This window comes from Grampus griseus, assembly GCF_964374135.1.
Source record: "Grampus griseus genome assembly, chromosome: 1".
Lineage (NCBI taxonomy): Eukaryota > Metazoa > Chordata > Mammalia > Artiodactyla > Delphinidae > Grampus > Grampus griseus.
Genome location: NC_139017.1, coordinates 5,987,223 through 6,006,712, shown reverse-complemented (window position 1 = coordinate 6,006,712; position 19,490 = coordinate 5,987,223). Strand labels below are relative to the sequence as shown.

The 19,490-nt window shown below is 32.8% G+C and overlaps 1 protein-coding gene across 2 annotated transcripts in view; it reads right to left on the bottom strand.

Annotated features, from left to right (window-relative positions):
• Window positions 1-1,449: 1,449 nt before the first annotated feature.
• KCNT2 (potassium sodium-activated channel subfamily T member 2) overlaps window positions 1,450-19,490 on the bottom strand; it is a 369,346-nt gene continuing 351,305 nt past the window's right edge. For both annotated transcript variants that reach the window (XM_082654683.1, XM_082654684.1), the window contains 2 exons: window positions 6,693-6,777; window positions 1,450-2,092 (listed from right to left, as the gene is read on the bottom strand). In XM_082654683.1, coding sequence (XP_082510809.1) covers window positions 1,981-2,092; window positions 6,693-6,777 — 197 coding nt within the window. In that variant the 3' untranslated portion in view covers window positions 1,450-1,980. The remainder of the gene's footprint in view (window positions 2,093-6,692; window positions 6,778-19,490) is intronic.

Sequence of the window (19,490 nt, the reverse complement as noted above, 5' to 3'; positions counted from 1 at the left end):
ATGTTTCCAATTTTAAGTAACCTGCTATAAATTCTACTTCCCTGTATAGTTAAAGAAAATTAAATACAGGCTCTCCCTATTTTAGGGGAAATTCTTGATGTTCTTGTCATTCTAAAATGAGAGTAATGTAAAATACTAAACAAATAGGCATTTCATATTCTCAAAGCCAAATATACAATGGCTATATAATCTATAATTTCACATTTTATGTTTTATATTTTATACCCATAGAATTATTGGGGAAATATTAGGCTTTCTTTATTTTTCTTTATTTTCTTTCTTTATTTTTTTGCGGTACACGGGCCTCTCACTGTTGTGGCCTCTCCCGTTGCGGAGCACAGGCTCCGGACGCTCAGGCTCAATGGCCATGGCTCACGGGCCCAGCCGCTCCACGGCATGTGGGATCTTCCCGGACCGGGGCACGAACCCGTGTCCCCTGCATCGGCAGGCGGACTTTCAACCACTGCGCCACCAGGGAAGCCCTCTTTATTATTTTGAATCCTTCTATTTTCCTTTCAATTTATCTGCTTCTTTGTGAAATGAAATGATAACATGTCTCTTTCTAGTCTTATGTGTCCTATTTTCCGTTGAATTAAAATTTAATGTCAAATTCAGAAATAAAAACATACAAAATTGGAAGAAAAATATCTTTTTAAATTTGTCAATGTCTCTTTCATGGGAATGACAGTGCATTTCAATTACCTGGCAAACTGTGCTCTGTGCTTTTCAACCTGTTTCTGAAAGGGAATAATGCAATGTAGGTAAAAGCACTGGTGTTGCCAAAGGTCAGCGTTTCTTTATTTATAACTGTCAAATTATGTATGGTTTACCTTACATTTAAACAGCAAAACCTACTTATTTTTATTTTATGCTTTTTCCTCACAATGTTAAAACATAGCTCCTATAGATAACTTTCCAAAATTAGATCAAAATTTTTGATATACCAATTTTTGGTGTATTATTATTTCAATACTAAAGGTATAAAGGAGGACTTTTAATGTTTGAAATTACTTTGTATTCTATAAAAAGTATAATTTTGCTTCTTTTAATTTTAAACTATCTTTCTAATGAAATATACTGTATAGATATATAAAAAATGTTAAAGCTCAAGAGTCTAATGAAAATCATTACTGAATATTTCAATTAATGCTTCAATTCTTAGATTAGATTTAAGTCAACAAATGTGTTTTAAGTATTCTCTATGTTAGGATTCTTTTAGGAAAACAATAAATATTTGCTTTCACATACTGTTCTTGGCATACAACGTGTGTTAAACATAAAGTTAGGGAAAAGTTCATGTAGTTGATATTTCTTTTTGTTTGTTTTGGTTTCTTCAGAGTAATAAAACATGCTATGAACAGCTCAAATTCTAAAATGAATATATCATGTGAAAAGTCAACAAAAAGGGTAAAATGACTTAAAGATTCATATTCTAAAGCAAACTCTGATTCTTACACAAAAGTCAGCCACACAAGTTTGTCTGTTAATCTGTGTAGAGAAGGCCGGACACTTGTGATGAGCTCATTTTTATAAAATGGCAAGTTTAAAGAATATAATAGGACACATTTAATTTTAAGTGGAGCAACAATCTTCTATGTCCATTGGGATGCACCAGATATAACTGGACTTCTAGTTTACTTTCATAAACCTTAATACTTTTTAAAAATTGGCTTCATACAGTTTGTATTATTGTCAAACAATGAAACATCAGGTTCAAATTTTTGCATTTCAATTTAGGTGTTCAAAATCATTCCATTGATATCTTTCAAATATTAATGGGAGGAGTACCAACAAAGCAGTACTTTAAATTTCAAAATTATCTAAACTTCTAGGAGAATAGATTTTTTTTTTAATATGAGAGAATTGGATATACTTCAATCTAGTTTATTTCATGCCAGCAACACTCTTGTTTTTCTAAGATTTAGAGTTGTTTCAAGCAAGATCCTTGTAGGAGAAAAAAGTCTCTTATTTTCTTTTTTATCAAAGCTGAGTTTCCTCCCGAGAATCTTGGCCTGTGGTGTTGCAGATGCTGTTTTTTCGACTGGGTTCACCATTTGGTATGTAGGCCAGTGGATCGGGTCGGATTAAGTATCTAAGAAAAGAAAACAAGGCAAATAACTGTAATCAAAAAAACTAGTTCACATTGACACTTTAGATTGTTACTTTAAATTTATTTGTTCAGTGTTTAAAGTTATCGAAACTTGTCTCTATATAACGTTGGTGGAAGGACTTGCTGTTTATTTCGCAAGGGCTTGTAATAATTCTACACCTAAGAGAATTATCAAGATGAATGTGGATGAATGAAGAATCATTATCTTTCAGTTAGGATACATTTCACCACCTCCATCTTTTCAAAAGTTTATGTTTTATTTTAGTATTTTGTTGATTTATTATTCTTTTCTTTGGCTATTTTTCTATAAAGGATACCTGAATCCTAGCCATGATTATATTAATCAACTGCTCTTAGTGTTATTTTTATCATTCATAAATAAATTTGACCTACATTATTCTATAGGCTTTTTAATTTAAATATTCTATGATTCTATAAAATTAATGATTTCATAAACGCTCTGGAGGATATTATACCTAGATAATATTTTAATTATTGGGAAATTTATTAACCTAAAATTCAGGTTATGCTATAGTAAGAAATTGGACAAAGAAAATAATTCTCAATTCATTCTACTAGTAAATAGGAAAATGTTCACCTGCCAAACTCACACATTTCAATAATGTTAGAATTTGTTTCAAGAGAGATGTTTTACTTCAGACCGTCAAGTGACATGAGCGTCCATTTCTTGAGCATGTCTGGACTACTGGGCTAGGTCCTGGGAATACAAAAAACCATACACTTCTGACCCCTGCAGAGGATTAACAGAGCGTAATTTATGAAACAGATAGAAAGATTAAAAAGAAATTCCAAACATCACAGAAAGACAAAAAGAACAACAGTGAATGAGGGAATAGTTTATTGAGGAGGTTGGATTGATGGCTTTCCAGGCTTAAGTAGAGACAAACGGAGAGGAAATGGGACACAGAAAAGGATGCTCCCAACACGTTTAGAAAATGAGTTTGACTTTAGAGGACCGGTTAGACCAGGAGATGATGGTAGGTAAATTCAGGAAGAAACATAGAAAGCAGCTAATAAAGGACTTTAAGTTTCAGGATAAGTAGGTTCTATTTCTGTTCCAAAGGCTTCCCACTGGAAGCCACTGAGGGTTTGGAAGGGAGAGAAGGAAAGTAAATATATGTAATACAGCATTCTAAAAGTCTTGTTCAGGTGCAAATGCAATTAGTATTTCATAGTTTTATAATAATGTTCGGAGTTACAAAATAAATGGAGAAACTATTTTAAAAGCGGGGACTCTAATGAAGATTTGTACTTCTCCTCTTAAAAACCAAAGGAAAAATATTCATAAAATATGTCCCTTAAAAGAGCAATTTCAAGCACTACAGTCTATTTTCTTGGATCAAATGAAAGTTGAGATTAGCGTCCTTGGATCTATTTATTAACTAGATTTTGTTATCCAACCACCTGCTTTATAATTACTTTGAATATCAATAGCATAGTAGATCAATGAAGAAAACTAATAGTGCACATTAAGCTTTTTAACCCCATATCACCTAGTGATTTATTGTTCTTCAAATCAAATTATTGTTGCACCTTCATTTAAAGTGAACTTTTGAAAGTGATATTTTAGAAAAACATAAAAGGTATGAGTATAATCCATTATCCCCTAAATTCATTGATGTAGCTGCAAAATTTCCTTTCCCTATTATAATCACTACTAAAAGTATGAGTCTAACAAAATAAGTTTCTTAAATGCATTTTTTGTACTGCTTGTCATGGTAGCATATTTTCTTGCTCCAGTTATACTAAAATTTAATTATCTCAATGCAAAAAAACAGATCATGGAAAAAAGAGTTCTTTTTTTTTTTTTTATAGCAGTCAAGTTGATGTTTTAGCTTAAAACTAATAAAAAATAATAGCATCCAAAAGGCAGAATATTCCATGGTTATTTTACCTGTATATATTGTAACATCATATATTTTATTTTTATGTTTCAGTTTTTAAAAGTTTCAGGAATTATTTTGAATTATAAAATCTATCTGATGGAAGGATTTGTATTGATACATAGACTCAAAAGGTAAACACTATCTTCCCATGCCATCAAAAATAATCATGGCAAAGAATTATATTAGGCTCAAGAAATTTACAATTTGTTATGAAATAAAAATAAGGTAATCCCAACTTTTTAAAAAAATATATATAGTTGATAATTTGAAAAAGAGACATATGAAAGTTGGGACTACAAGGGCAGATTTTTTAAAAATTGCCTGATTTTATGGGTTAAAGGAAGAAAGACATGTGTAAATATGGACACAAGAAAAACGGAGCAGTTTTGTTGTATTACAGTCATATGCTAAGTAAAGTCTCCAGAATGGGCAGTTGAAAGCCAGGTGCATCACAAATAAGATATTTTCATCTAGCTTAAAGTGCTCCAAAAATTCAGCATCCCCACTGGATATAAAGTTTGACAGCCGCCTTAAGAACTCTAGCAGCTGGAATCACCATTCATCAGATTCCCCCAAGTTCCTATACTCTAACCAGTATCATCAGATGGCAAAATAAAGCATTATTAAACTTGCTAGTTGTATCTTAGGTGACTAACAAAAATCTTTTCACACCGATTTTGGGTCAAAGTTACCCCTGCTGATGTATTTTCCTAAGAAGCTTTTGAAGCACATTCATCTTTTTGCCCTAAAACTGAGCAGTACTCAGCAGGCCAATATTCATTCTTCTACTTTTACTTCTTTATGTATCGCTTTTTTTCAAAAAATCATTCTCTTTTCGGTTTTATTCATTTAGAAGGTGAAAAGTAACTAGTTTCTATATAGAACTAGCTTCTTTCCAAAGCTGGTACTGTATCTCTATATACTTTCTAGACATTTCCACTTAGCACACTGAACAAGGTACCTAAACTCCAGCTCATCATCTCTCTTTTCTCCATACCCAACGACTGCTCTTTCCTGCTTGAAAAAGTGCCTCCCTCTACTGACTTGTTTCAGTGAAGCAGTAATTTCTTTTGCAATCACATAGATTTGAAATCTGAAAGCCATGTGAGAGCCTTTATTTTCCAATTCCCAGACCAATGAACAAGTCTCACTCTTTGTCTCCATAAATTTACCTCCATAGGATCTTGTCTTTACAATCCATCATCCAGATGTTATGAGTGATTCTTATCTCCATCCTGCCAATCAGTTCTATTGCTTTTTACAGAGCTCTTTTTTAAGAAAATTGAACCCCAGCCAAAATCTCCCATGAAACTGACAGCATCTAATTGCTGGCATATTACTAGCTTTAGTTCTAAATCACTTGCATGGATCCACTTCATGCTCTGCATCACATAATGTTCTCACTCTTTTTAGTCACTGACCTTATTATTTCCAGGTTATAGATACAAACACATCCTGTGGACCTAACACCCACCAAGACTTTTGAATCTTTGGCATTTGTTTTATGTCACCAATACAACCTGGAGTTAACTATCCTGTGTAAGCAGGCCTTGGTGCAGCTCAGCCTTAGGACCATGAACCTCAAGCTCAGACTCATGAGGAATTTCTCACCTAGGCTTACACCTACAACTGTCAAAATGCCTTTGCTAAAATCCTTCTACTTTCTCGCTCATATATCCAAGTGCTGCCCATTGTCTATAAGGTTGAATATCAATTCCTTATTTTGTCATCTAAGGTCCTTCCAAAGCCAGGTTTAATATGTTGCCAATATTATGTTTAACTAATTAACAACAGAGATGTTAATACAAAGCTTTTACTCTGGTCAAACTAGGCTCTGTAGTATTGCCAGCTGGCACACATTATGCGATGCCCAGGCAGTGCATTTTCTCAAGCCATCTCCCTGTTCTGGAACAAATGTTCTGCATTTGTCCCCTCCTTTCTCTCCACCTGCACAAATTCCATCTACCCTGAGTGTCTAGTTCAAGTCCGTCGTCCTTCGTAATCCCTGTAGCTCACAATAATGGCTTCTCTCCTGAATTTTGAAAACCACCATCTCACTTAATCAATGCTTAAGTCATGTGACAAACTCATATATATACTGCTATTAAAAGTTTATGCTTAAATTGTAGTTTTTTTAATTAGAATGTAAACACTTTGAAATCAGGGAAAATGCCTTATTTGTTTCTATAGAGCACATTTTTAAGGCAACACTAGTACAACTGAACATGCATAATACATAGTTTTTGATGAATCAAATTACTACCATAGATCCTTTCCTAATAAGGGTTTTGACCAATTTTACCTTGGCTTTGAGAAAGTCTCAGGTATTTCAAACTAGCTAGTGTGGGATATTTTAGGTTTTCCTTTGAGCTGATCTCTTCTTGTTCCACATATTTTCTATTATTTGTCCAAATGTATATTTGCTCACAAAATACAAAATTCATGCTGCTTTTTCCTTCTTTTTTTAGCTCTACCATCCTACAATGCTTTTATATAGTATTACACACAGCAATATACAAAATGCATTTGTTTATTGAACACAAAAATTAGACTTTGATTTCCTAAGCATTTGTATCACAAGAAAGATAAGGGGCTATTATGGTGGAAATAAAAATATAAAAGTAAATAAATCAGTGGTTTTCTGAAAATACATGGCTTATGTGAGATCAACTTACACAACATCATTCAGCTCTAGTCTGGTATCTGGAGATGGGTTTATCAGGATGTAGGAGAGGGTACTTTGATGATCGTTCATTTCATCTAGAAGATAAATAAATGCCAAGTGTGTTATACCACTTACAGAAAATTACAGGAAGTACCTAAAAAGCACGAAGGCCCTAAATACTTTTGACTTCCTTACATGATATATCTGATATAAGACATGGTAATGTTCTTGCCAAATGCAAAGAATCCTGTGGAACAGAATTTAATTGTAAGTTTTAAGGGAAGTGTACCACGGGATCCTTTGTTTTTTCTCTAAAACAATACATATTTTAAATATAAAAAGCTGTGCCCTTTAAGTTTGTCAATTCACTCTGAAAACATCATCAGACTTCAAGTATGGAGAACTGAACTGGCACTGAAAATGAAAATAGCTTTAGGATTGAGATTTTTTAGCTGCTAAGGCTATGAGAAGGTGTAAATATAAAGCCACGTGGACACATACTCAATAAATATTAATCTTCCCAAAGGTAAAGTTTTTAGGCTGGGAGGGCACTGTTTCAAATCCTCCTCTAGAGCCATAGTACTCATCTAGCCACTTCAGTTGCAGACAAGCTTGGTTCCTAAAAGTAGTACTAAATTTTGCAGTTTGATCCAAAATCTAAGAATATATTTCATACTAATAGAGATATATCAATATATATCAAGTATATATCAAGATATATACTCAAGTAACTGCCTAAAATTAAAGATCGTTTTTAGGCCAACATAGCTGATCCTGATAATTTCCTACACTGGAAAATATATATTATTTTTATAAAATAACATCTACCACTAGGTTTGACTAGAAACCTGTCACTTGACTGTGAAAGACAGTAATTTCGGTTATGATCTTTCAAGTTGATATCCAGATGTGCCTTATTCTTAAGTCTATAAATGAACATCCTTATCTTACAAGGCAGATAAACTGCAGTATAATCGAACCCACCATAAGTTTGCCAGTAAAGCTATTATAATCATAAGATTGTCAAATTAATACTCAAATAAAGGAATATATTCAGTTGCATATCCCAGGGGCAGACACAAGGAATTGTATCCTGTCATGGGGATAAGATTGCCAGGCAAAATAGAGAATGCCCTGTGAAATCTGAATTTCAAATTAAAAATTAACAATTTTTTAGCATATATATATATATACACCAACTATTATAGGTAACACGCTTATATTAAAAATCATTTGTTGTTTATCTGAAATTTAAATTTAACTGGGAATCCTGTATTTTTACTTGCTAAATCTGCCAATCATACCTGGGGGAGGGGGTGGACGGCTAATTCAATCAGCTGGAGCTTGGAATTCCAATGAATATATAGCGATGAGCTTACTCCAAATAAGGTGCAATTTCAACTCAATGCATATTGTACTGGCAGAAGATTACCAGAATCATCTTTCTACATAAAAAGCAATTTTGACTTATGTATTCTTTCTGAGAAATTTCCCCCTTGTGTGAATTTCCACAATAGCTAAACAAAAGAACAGAGGTTAATTGTGCATTCTGGAGACTAAAGCAGGATGCCCTGAAATGTGATAGGTCATTAGAAAATCTCCACCTATTTGGCTACGTATAACTCAATTTCTCATGTAAACCATGGCACTGTTGAAGTCTCTTATGTAAAGCAGTGAACATTATTGAACAGTGGCACTAGAGGGAAAACAATTTTAACAGATACCTTCTCAGTTAATATTGATATTCAACCCTTCTCCTTGATTATTAACATGATGTTGTACTCATTTTTGGTTCTGGGATGAGGTCAAAATCTTATTGGTGACTTGGTATGCCTGTTACAAATGTAAAAACTGTCTAGATAACTGAGAACTTTACAGAACTAGGTATAACTATCGTGTCTGTTCAAGTAGATAGTTGGATTTTATCTTTCTGAAGATTTTTGTTTTTCCATGGACTCCAGGAATTGGAGCAAACATTTTGCTGATGTGCTCAATTCAATGATCCCATAAGGTTTATATGGAAACACGGGTAACATCGCAGTCAGAACTCATCACTCCTGGTCTTTCCTCACCCACCCCTCACTGACCTCCTCAGTGTTAAATTAACAGAATTAAAATAAATTGCTGAGCTCAAAGCTGTTCTCTCTTTCCTTCTGATGCCTGCCTTGCTGTAGGGTTCACCTTGTCTGCTTGTTCTCTGTCGTGCTGCTCTGTCTGGAAGTCCTACAGTTCACTCTCTTTCACTTTGTGACTTTAAGAATTAGACAGTGAGCTTTTAAAAGCCCATTGTAGTCATCTATCAAAATCACATTCAACAATCTAGTTGTATCAGCCCTAAGTCTGGTATTTTTATCTCTACCAGTTATTCCCTACATATTTTTTAGTTATTTCTGAATTCTGGAGGGGGAAATATGGTAGGTTTCCTGTATTTTTAAGACCCTATCATAGTAATCACCATTGGTGGTGGCAAAGACATGAATGGATTAAATCTCTTGGGACTTTCCTGGCAGTCCAGTGGTTAAGACTCCACGCTTCCAAAGCAGGGGGCGCAGGTTCGATCCCTGGTCGGGGAACTAAGATCCCACATGCCGTTCAGGCAGCCAAAAAAAAAAAAAAAAAATTGCAGATTGACCCTGCATATCTGTGGGCTCCATAGCTGCAGATTCAACCAACTGAAGATCAAAAGGCTCTTTACCACAAATATAATAACATATTTAGCGAAGAAAATAAATGTACTTAGGAAAATTTGGCTCATGAACCAGAGTCGAGATTTTATCTCCTACCCAGCAAAAATATCTACTAAGGAAATCTATTGTGAGGACATTCAATGTGTTCTTAATAAGCAATCTCTGACCTTGGTAAAATAAAAAGCACTAGATCATTTAAAGTGTCTTATAGAAATTATTGTTCATCATTGACATACTTATCTTAATAAAACTATTCTTCTTTGAAAAGTTGAAATAAATGAAGTAGAATACTGAAAACTTTAAAAGAAATTTGAGTCAAGTTAAACAACTACTAGTAGTGTTTACCAAGAAACTTCTTTTGTTGTATTAATTAGCATATGTAATTATTCAATCGAAATCTTCATATAGGAAATACTCTGCATAGAGTGTTTCAGGTAAATAGATCATAACAGAAAGGATATAGATGTATATTCCTATTGTTCTTACATAATAATTGATTGAGTCCCATTCCACACACGAGTTTCATATTTTTGTTTTGTTTCAGTTTCTAAAACGTCCCTTTTGAAGTATTTTAAAAGCAGTTTTAAAAGAGGAGAATAAAATTTGATAAAATAAATTTAAATCTTGCATGTATTTGTGTAGGTTTTGTTAAATAAGACTGCCAAAAACACACATCCATTGTGTATTGTTATCAGAGAAGCATTTCAAAGAATACAAAGGTATCAATGAAAAGCTCTGTTAAGAACAAAGACCCTGAAACCAGAGGGCTTGCATTGAAATCCTTGTTTCCCAATTATGCCGAGACCTTAGGCACATTACTTAATTTCTTAATCTTTCTCTTTTCAGTTTCCTCACCTGTAAAATGGGGTAGCAATAGGTTTTGTCTTAAAGCTTATTATTAGAATTAAATGATAAATGAATAATAAGTATAATTTAACATTAATATATCAGAATAAATATACAGTTCTTAGAATCAATTCTGATCCAGAATATCAAGTGTTGTATAAAGGTTTCCTATTATCAGAGCAGGCAAATTCAATCCATAACTTGTAAATAATAATTGTACCTATATTGTGATATGAAGGTGTTGGCATGCAAAGATGGGGAAGAAAAGTTTACAAAGAACCCCAAATGGGAAAGGCTGAAATGATTGAGTTTAAGTTGCAGAAAGCAGGTCCTTGAGAATGGACTAAACAAGAAGGAGTTAGTTGGAGACAATGTCAAAAGGGCAAGCTGGGTCCAGACCCTGGAGAGCTTTAGAGACCTTGATCAGAAGTTTGAATTTTAGTCTAAAGGCATAGGGAAGCCATTGAAAAGTTGTAAGGATGGGAGGTTTGGAGGTATGATCTGATTTCGTGTTGAGTATATCACTGTGGCTGCTCTGTGGGAAATGGACTTTGTGGGGGCTCAAATTTGCCCTTAGGGATAGTAGGCGAATAGTACAGAAGCCCAGGGGAGAGACGATGGTGGCTTGGGAGCAACGGAAATGCAGGAAATTTGGGAGGAGGGAGGGAAAGATAGACGGAGAGCTTGAGAGAGCAAGAGAGCCATATAGAGAGAAGGGGGGGAGGGGAGAGCAGAGTGAAGGAGGGAGGAAGGGAGGGAAGAAGAGATGGAGATGTTTTAGGATGGACACCACAGCACATCTGAATGCTGATGGAAAAGGCAAGTAATTAAAAAGGAAGAAATTGGTCTGTACCAGCATGAGAGCATATTTTTTCTTCAGTGACACAAGAAATACCAGAGAAAATACTCTCCATTGCACAGTGCTTATCTCCCCAACAGGGTGCAGTCCAAATAACTGGTAATAGCACAACCTAGAGATGATTTCCCTTTCCCCTCACCTGAATTTCCATCTACATTATGTGTTATCCACCTATGAAACGGGTTAGTTTTTTAGTGCTGATTTAACTGGCTCATGTATTCCAGTTTAGTATCAAACTGTGTTTATGAGTACAACTATTTTGTTCATTTTACTGAACTTACCAGTGTATTTTCAGGGAAGAAAAGGTGGCTAGAGGTATGGATAAAAGAACAAATATATTTAAGCACCTCTACTTAAAATGATTTTCATTACCTTCCGATAATTTGGAACTACTTTATGATACACAAGATAAAAGCAAGAAATATACTCTCTTAACCTCCCTTCATATAAACATCCAGAAATCAAGATGAGATGAAACAATTAGCCAAACAAGAAGAATGATATAAAGCAAAGCTTCAGAAATCATTCATTTTCAACTGTCATGAGCCTCCCCATCACTTACTAGCTTCATACACAAAACTAGTTACTTTAGACTCAATTTTCCTTTAAAATGGAGTATTTGATATTTCTTAACATTTAAAAATCTGTATTACTACCTTGTATAAACGGTAAAAGACCAAAACCCCCTTGCCATTTTTTAATGTGATAGAGAATTCAAAAAAAGTGAATAATGTGTCTAAAAACATACTATTTCTTCAATGGTTCAGGTTCAGTTTTGTTTTTTTAAAATGCTTTCTTCACTGCCCACGCTCCCCTAAACAAGTATTGACCTTTAGAGCTATTATGTGTCCCTAGTGAATGGAAACTGCTCAATAAATGCTAGTTTCTTTGAAAATAATATTACAATACTTTACATTAAGTGATGTGGGCTGAAACAGTACAGATTGTCTGCAAAGTAACAAACACAGGTACACTTTAAAAAATAGAACATTAATTACATTCGTAAATAACAGGTTCAATATATTTTCAGGTGAATATTTCTAAATTTAAAACTATGATCTCGCTGATAATCTGAAAAATTAAAATAAATACACTTCTACACAGAAAGTCCAAAAGGTTTTGGAAAGACCTTATTTATTTTCATTTTAGTAGTTGGATACACTACTTTAAACTTAAAGGTACTTCACCTGAAATAGTATCTGAGATTGAAGAAAAATGTATTGAACATATTATCTGAACAATTTAAAAATAAGTATATAGCATGTTTTTCAGTTTTGCAGCTAACCTGTAGTACCACCGTATGTCTTACCAGAGGCATTTTTATGATTAGTTGATAATCATAATTTATCACATGATATTCATTATTTTATTCTCCAATTTAGTCATTTAATAATGTTAACTGGGCATGATTATAGTCACAAATAATTCTAAATCTGGGGACAGCAATGAACAAGATAGGCAAAGTCTATAGGTTTACCTTTAACAAGTTAACTGTAAACTTCCTATATGATTTTAAGCATATAATTTAAGTTATCTTTGGATAATCATCATTGTTCTGTTTATCTCAGACTTATTGGTAAAACAAAATAAGAAATTTACTAATTCAAAATGCACATTCAATGAGTTTTGATATATGCATAGAATAGTGCAACCTCTACCATAATTACAACATAGAACATTTCTATAATGACAAAAAGATCCCTCTTACCCTTTTGCAGTCAATTCCCACCTTTCACCTCCAACCCCTAGAATCACTGATTTCTAGGAACAATAACTCTGCTAAGATCTTACAGTGTGTTTCTGTGTGGCTTTTTTTTTCCCTTTGTGTAATGTTTTTGTCAGGCATCCAAGTTATTGTATGGACCTACTTTAATATTAATATAGCCACTCCAGTTTTCTATGGATTTGTGATTATATGAAATATAATTGTATGCTTTTACTTTTGATCTATTTCTTTGTTCACATTTTAAGTGGGCTTCTTTTAGGCAACACAGGGCTGGATATTGCTTCTTTTAATCCCATCTGATGCCTTCTGCCTTTTAATTGAAATGTCTAGTCCATTTATATTTAATATAAATATAGTTGAGTTTAAATCTACCATCTTGCTAGCTGTGTTTCACTTGTCCCAGATGTTCTTTGCTCCCCTTTTCTTCTTTCCCTGCCTTCTTTGGATTTAATGAGTTTTTAAAAAGCTCTTCATATGATCATTCCATTTTATTTGCACTATTAGTTTTTAGTTACATCTCTTTGATTTAGTAGTGTTGTAGTTTCTCTAGATCATGGGTTGGCAAATGTTTTTTTTTTCCTGTAAAGAATGAAATAATAAACATTTCAGACTTTTCAGACCATATGAGCTCTGTTTTACTTATTAAACTTTTTAAACTGTAAAGTGAAAGCAGCCATAAAAAATACAAAAACTAGTAAGAATGTTTGCTTTTCTCCAAAAACTGGTGTGCCGCAGTTTGCTGTCCCCTGCTCTAGGGTCTAAAATATACAGCTTTAACTTTTCGGTATCTACTCTTAAATAATACACCACTTCACATGTAATATAACAAGCTTACTACATTATACTTCTATTTCTTCCTTATTATCTGAGTTATTACTGCCATACTTCTTTGCTTCTATATATGCTATAAACCTTACAATGTTTGTTATAAACAGTAAATTATCTTTGAACAAAATTTTAAAAATAGAAATGTATATTTTACATGTGCCCACATACTTACTTATTTTGTTTAGATCTAACTTTCCACCTGGCATCATTTTCCTTCTACCTTAAGAACTTCTTTGAACATTTTTTTTTAGGCTGCAGAGCTGCTGTTGACAAATTTTCTCAGCTTTTTTCCCTAAAACTGTCCTTACTTGCTTTTAGTTTAGAAAGATATTTTTATCGAGTATTAGGTAGACTATTTTTTCCAGTACTCTAAAGAAGTTTCCCAACTGTGATTTGCTTTGAGAAGTTTCTGACAAGAAGTTTGCTATTGTCCTTTTATTTGTCTCTCATTCAAGAAAAAAAAAAAAAAGACATCTTCCTCCAGCTTCTTTTTTGTTGTTGTTGTTGTTTTTGTTTCCAAAATGCTCTTCTGCCTACATGGAAACACAATAAGAGGTAAGTATACTGTGTTGTCCAGCTTCTTTTGAGGCGTTTTATCATTGGCTTTTGGCAACTTTTTATATTGTGTCTTGGCATTATTTTATTTGTTATATTTATATTGCTTGAGTTTCACCGAGCTTCTTAGATCTTGAATAGAGTCCCCATCAAATTTGGAAAAAAAATGTTAGTCATTATTTCTTCAAATATCCATTCTCTTCCTCCTTCTAGTACCAATTACATGATCATCTGATACTGTCCCACAAGTAACTAACACTATTTTTTCAAGGTTTTTTTATTTTCTTCTCTATTTTGCATTTTGGATAGTCTATTGCTATGGATTTATGTTCATTAATATTTTCTTCTGTGGTAGCTATTCTTATGTACATCCCATCCAGTACACATTTTATTTTGAATACTGCATTACAAATTCTAAACTCTAATAAGAGTTTCATATCTTCAATTTCTCTCCTTATTCTCCTGTTTCCCTCTACCACCTTAAACATATAGATAGTATTGTAATAACTATGTAATATTTGTGTTTTTTGAGTCTGTTTCTGTTGATTGATCTTTTTCTACTGGTACAGGTCATATTTTCTAATTTGGGGTCCACTTACATGACTTCCAGCCTGTAAAAATCTTAACTCATTTGTTAACCTTTTCTCGGATAACAAAGTTATATGCTAATTTTTTCCAATATCTGCACACACTGATTTATATTTTTTCTAGTTATTTAAATTGAGAGCATAAACAGTCATCATAATTGGAAATTTCTTCTTACTGTTTTAATGTATTTAGAAAGCTCATTCTTTTCTCTCATTGACTATTTATACTCAACTCATAATAAAATGTTGGAAGTAAAAAGTTCACTCAACCAATTAAATTTTTTTCTCAATGACAAAAAAAATATTTTATTTTATTCAAATGGCCACATTTTTCTTACACTTATGCCAAAGCACAATACTTGAATTTCCAGTTGTAAAAATAAAATATATGTATATTTAAGTGCAATTAAGTTAACCATCGTGTTAAATTATGTAAAAATGTTGATATCATTGAGAAATTAATGTTCTGGGAAGGATATGATACAACTCCATGAAACAAAACTTTGTACTTTTACTTTAGGGATATATGGAAAATTCATTGCAGAAATAATTTCATTTACCATAAATCATTATCAGCTCAGCAATTACCTCCTTTGAAAGCTTCATTACTTTATCTATTAAGAAAACCATTGAGTTTGTTTCTTTCTATTAACATTCTATATACAAAATGAGATTAACATAAAAACCATGGATTTATCCTTCTGTGTCTGCCTGCCACCTTGTGAGAATGGGTCAGTTCTGGAAACATTAAATCGTCCATTTTCTAGAAATCTATACTGGCAGTATATACTGATTGTACATGTCAACACTATTGTACTAATTTATATTGGGAGATGGAAAATGATATATTTCAAAAATCAATAAAAATCCAGTGTCAATTTCTTTTGAAATAATAAATTGTTATTGAAGTCATTACAGTGATCTCAGATACTTATATTGTTCCTCCTAAATACTAAATGTTGTAAAACACGTTAGAAAAATACCTAGCTTTGATGCCTTTTCCCTCTTTGGTAATTTGTTTTAGGATAAATTTGTAAGTAATCTTTTACTAGAAAAAGGTACCTAACCTATTGTTTAGAATTTGGAGGAATTTTTTACTAAAAGCCTATATGAAAATGGTCAATGATTTATAAAAGAGTCTAAAAATAGAAGTTGATGGTTTTACTATTACCATTACTGCTACTATTACTACTACTGCCATCACCATATATATCATACATTTGGGTGGGAATAACAATCCTTTGTTGTTATTTTTGCTTGCTTCTATCCCATAAGAAAGAGGATGATTAAGAATTAAGTCACCATATTAACTATAAAAAAAGCTCTTGGTTAACCCATCCGTTATTTCAGGCAAATTATGAATTTACTTAACAAAGAAACTAAGGCTTCCTGGTGGATGTAATGAAAGCCATGTCTAACTGGAAGTTACTCTTTATCACTTAAAAGGATTTCATTTTTTCCCCCTTGGCATTCCCTCATTTACTAACAGTATGAAACGTAAAATAAACCATGTCAAAATCAGCTAGAATCTGTAGCAGCGGTCACACCAGGAACACTTACTTGCCGATTTATAATATGAAAATATATTCTATTTTATATAATACAAAATCTTATAATATAAATATTGAATATTAAAAATATGCATCATTCTAAGTGCTAATCATTAAGAGTCTGTTAACAGTGTTTAAGAATAGTTCTTAGTGACTATGAAAGCCAAATAGATTGTTGAAGAATAATGCCAGTTATTAACAGAAAGAAAATAATAACTATATATTTGCAGCACAGTTTATAGACTGAAAAATCTTTTGTCACATGCATTCTATTATTTCATATCTCACCCCTTCGGAAGACCTGATTACCCTTATTTGATGGTTGAAGAACATGAAATTCAGGGACACAGTGACTTACCCAAGGACACATGGCCAGTTAGTATATAATGCCATGATCTTTGAGGTCAATAAGTTTTTAAAGTTATATCGAAGATGTTTTCAAACAAATTTCAATGAAAAGCAGGCAGAATTTGTAGATTCTCATGTTATTTAATTTCCCAAGACAGGCAGGTCCTCAAATTCTGTCTCCCAAACCCCTGGGGCCAGATGTGTACCAGAACTGAATATTTTAGATTTCGAAAGTAATATTGGGCACATAATGTAGTTCATGTAATACACTCAGTTGGGCCTGAAGCAACAGACAATTTCATATTTCTGTAGCAAACATATGAATATTCACAATAAATCTGATAAAGGATACAAAGAGTTTCAAGAAGTTTGGATAAGGTTCAGCATTTATACAAGTTTTAGTGTCAAATCTGCTTAAAAATTCAGTCTTCAGAAATTTTGGATTTTAAAATTGCAAGTGAGGGATTATATACCTGTTATCTCATTAATGTCTTTTGGGGGATAGGTATATGTTTATCTTAGTTAATACATGCACAAGCATTTATAGTATTTCAACCTAACCTGTAGAGATAGGCATGTCAGGAAATATTAAAAATGTTATCCCCTGGTTTTTAAGAATTACCTTTCTTTTGGAATTGAATACTATAAAAAACAAGTGAGAGGTAATCCATGCCTTCAGCAAGCATGGTTAATTATCAAATATTAAGTTAGTGACTTTTTAGATTTTAAGCATTTTTTTCAGTGTTTCTTTATGATTTCCTACTATTTGAGATATAATTAAGTTTTTCTTTAAATAGTATAAAAATAACTTTTCTAATCTATCACTTATAAAGCAGCATTGTTCTACAAGTTTGATCATTTGAAGTGATTTTCATGCAAACACTTAGTTGAAAGGTAAATTCAGAAAGAGGACAGAGAAAGAGGATCCAGGAAAGGATACTGCCGTAGATAGAGCAGGGAAAATAAGAATCCTTTGTATGTGACAGTGTTCTCAGAAAAGGGGTAGAGATGGAGAAATGTGTGGAGAGTAAATGTGAGGTAATAATGCGCAGACATGGAATGTAATTAGTAGATAAAAGAAAGAACACAAGAGAAAAGGTGAAGACTAAAGGGTGTGTGTGTGTGCACGTGTGTGTGCATTCATGTGTGTGTGCATGTGCGTTTCTGTTGGGATTACGGGAAGGAGACCTGATTTCCTTGGAAGAGGAACTAAGAGAAAGGAAAGGGAGAAACATGAAAGATTAGTGGGATTAGATGACAGCATCTGGATTTGAAGGAGCCAGGAAGAAGTAGGATTAAAAGCATGGGAAAAGAATCCTTTCTTTTCATCTGAAGCAAACAAGTTAATTATAAAATTAATTCAGAAGAAGAAGCATCCAAATATAGCTAGGCAAATATTGAAAAAGAAGAGTGCAGTGCTCCTAGCCCTACCAGATATCAAAGACTCCAATTAAAACAGTAGGTGTTTTTGTCAGAAGAGGCAGACAGACCATTGTAACATGACAGAAAGTATAGAAATAGACCCAATAACAAGTACAAATTTAGGATCTGCTAAAACAGGATCTAAAAATCAATAGAATGGGGTGTGCATTTTAATAAGTGGTATTGTATAACTAAATATGAAAAAATATCTTAGATAATACAAAACTGTGTTCCCTTGCTCACCATATATACCAGGATAAATTCCAAACAGATGGGATATTTAGATGCAAAATGTGAAACCAAATAAGTAATGAAAAAAAAAAAAATAGAAGAATTTCTCTCTAAACTGGAAGAGAGAAACATGTTCCTATTACTTAAAATTGATCAGTAATCATGCAAATGATTTAAAAATTGGATTAAAATATAAAATAATAAAAGTAAAGGAAAAAGACTAAGCTGAGAAAGGAATATTTGCCATTAATATCCATAGTTCTAATTTACCTAATACATAAGCACCTCTAAAAATATTAAGAACAAAAAATAAATCTATAAAAATTGGCTAGATATGAATAATTCACTAAAAATGACTCTTAACCACATGAAAGGATGCTTGACCTCATCAGAATAAGAAGGCATGCTGAGAAACCACTTTAAAAAATCTATTAGATTGGCAAAACATGCAAAAGTCTAACAACACATTCTGTTGGCAAGGTTTTGAGAAAATGGTCTCTCATACTTTTCTGGCAGAAACGCAAAATCATACATATTTAAGGAGGAAAATTTTTCCAATAGCAAAATTTTATATATATATACACATTTAATCTTTAATCCAGTAATCTCACTTTTAGATATCCATCCCAAAGACACACTGAGAAAAAACACAGAAAGATGTAGGCATATGCCTATTAATTGCAAGACTTTGTAATTAGAAAAAACAGAAACGACTAGCTTAATAGACTAAGATACACTTATACAATGGAGCATTAGGCAACTGTAAAAAGAAATAAGAACTATTTCTATATTCTACTAAATCAGTGATCTCCAGGATGTACTGTTAAGTGAAAGAAGTAATGTGGGAAAAAAAAGAAAGGAACATATCATGCTACCATATATATTTTTAAATTTATAATTAAAAATGGAAGGATAAACCATAAAGTTAAAAAAGTTTACTCACGGAGGAGAAGGAGATTGTGTGGCAGTGACAGGGACAGATGTTAAATTTCTTTGAATATAACTTGTATTAAATATTTCTCTTTGGACTGTGTACATAGTTTACATAACTAAAAAACAAAATTAAATTTTAGAAAAAGCAATTCTTAAACACTGAAAACAGAAATGAGTCTAACTTTATATCCAATTGATAGTATAACCACATCAAGAAGAACTTTTCCAAGACTTAG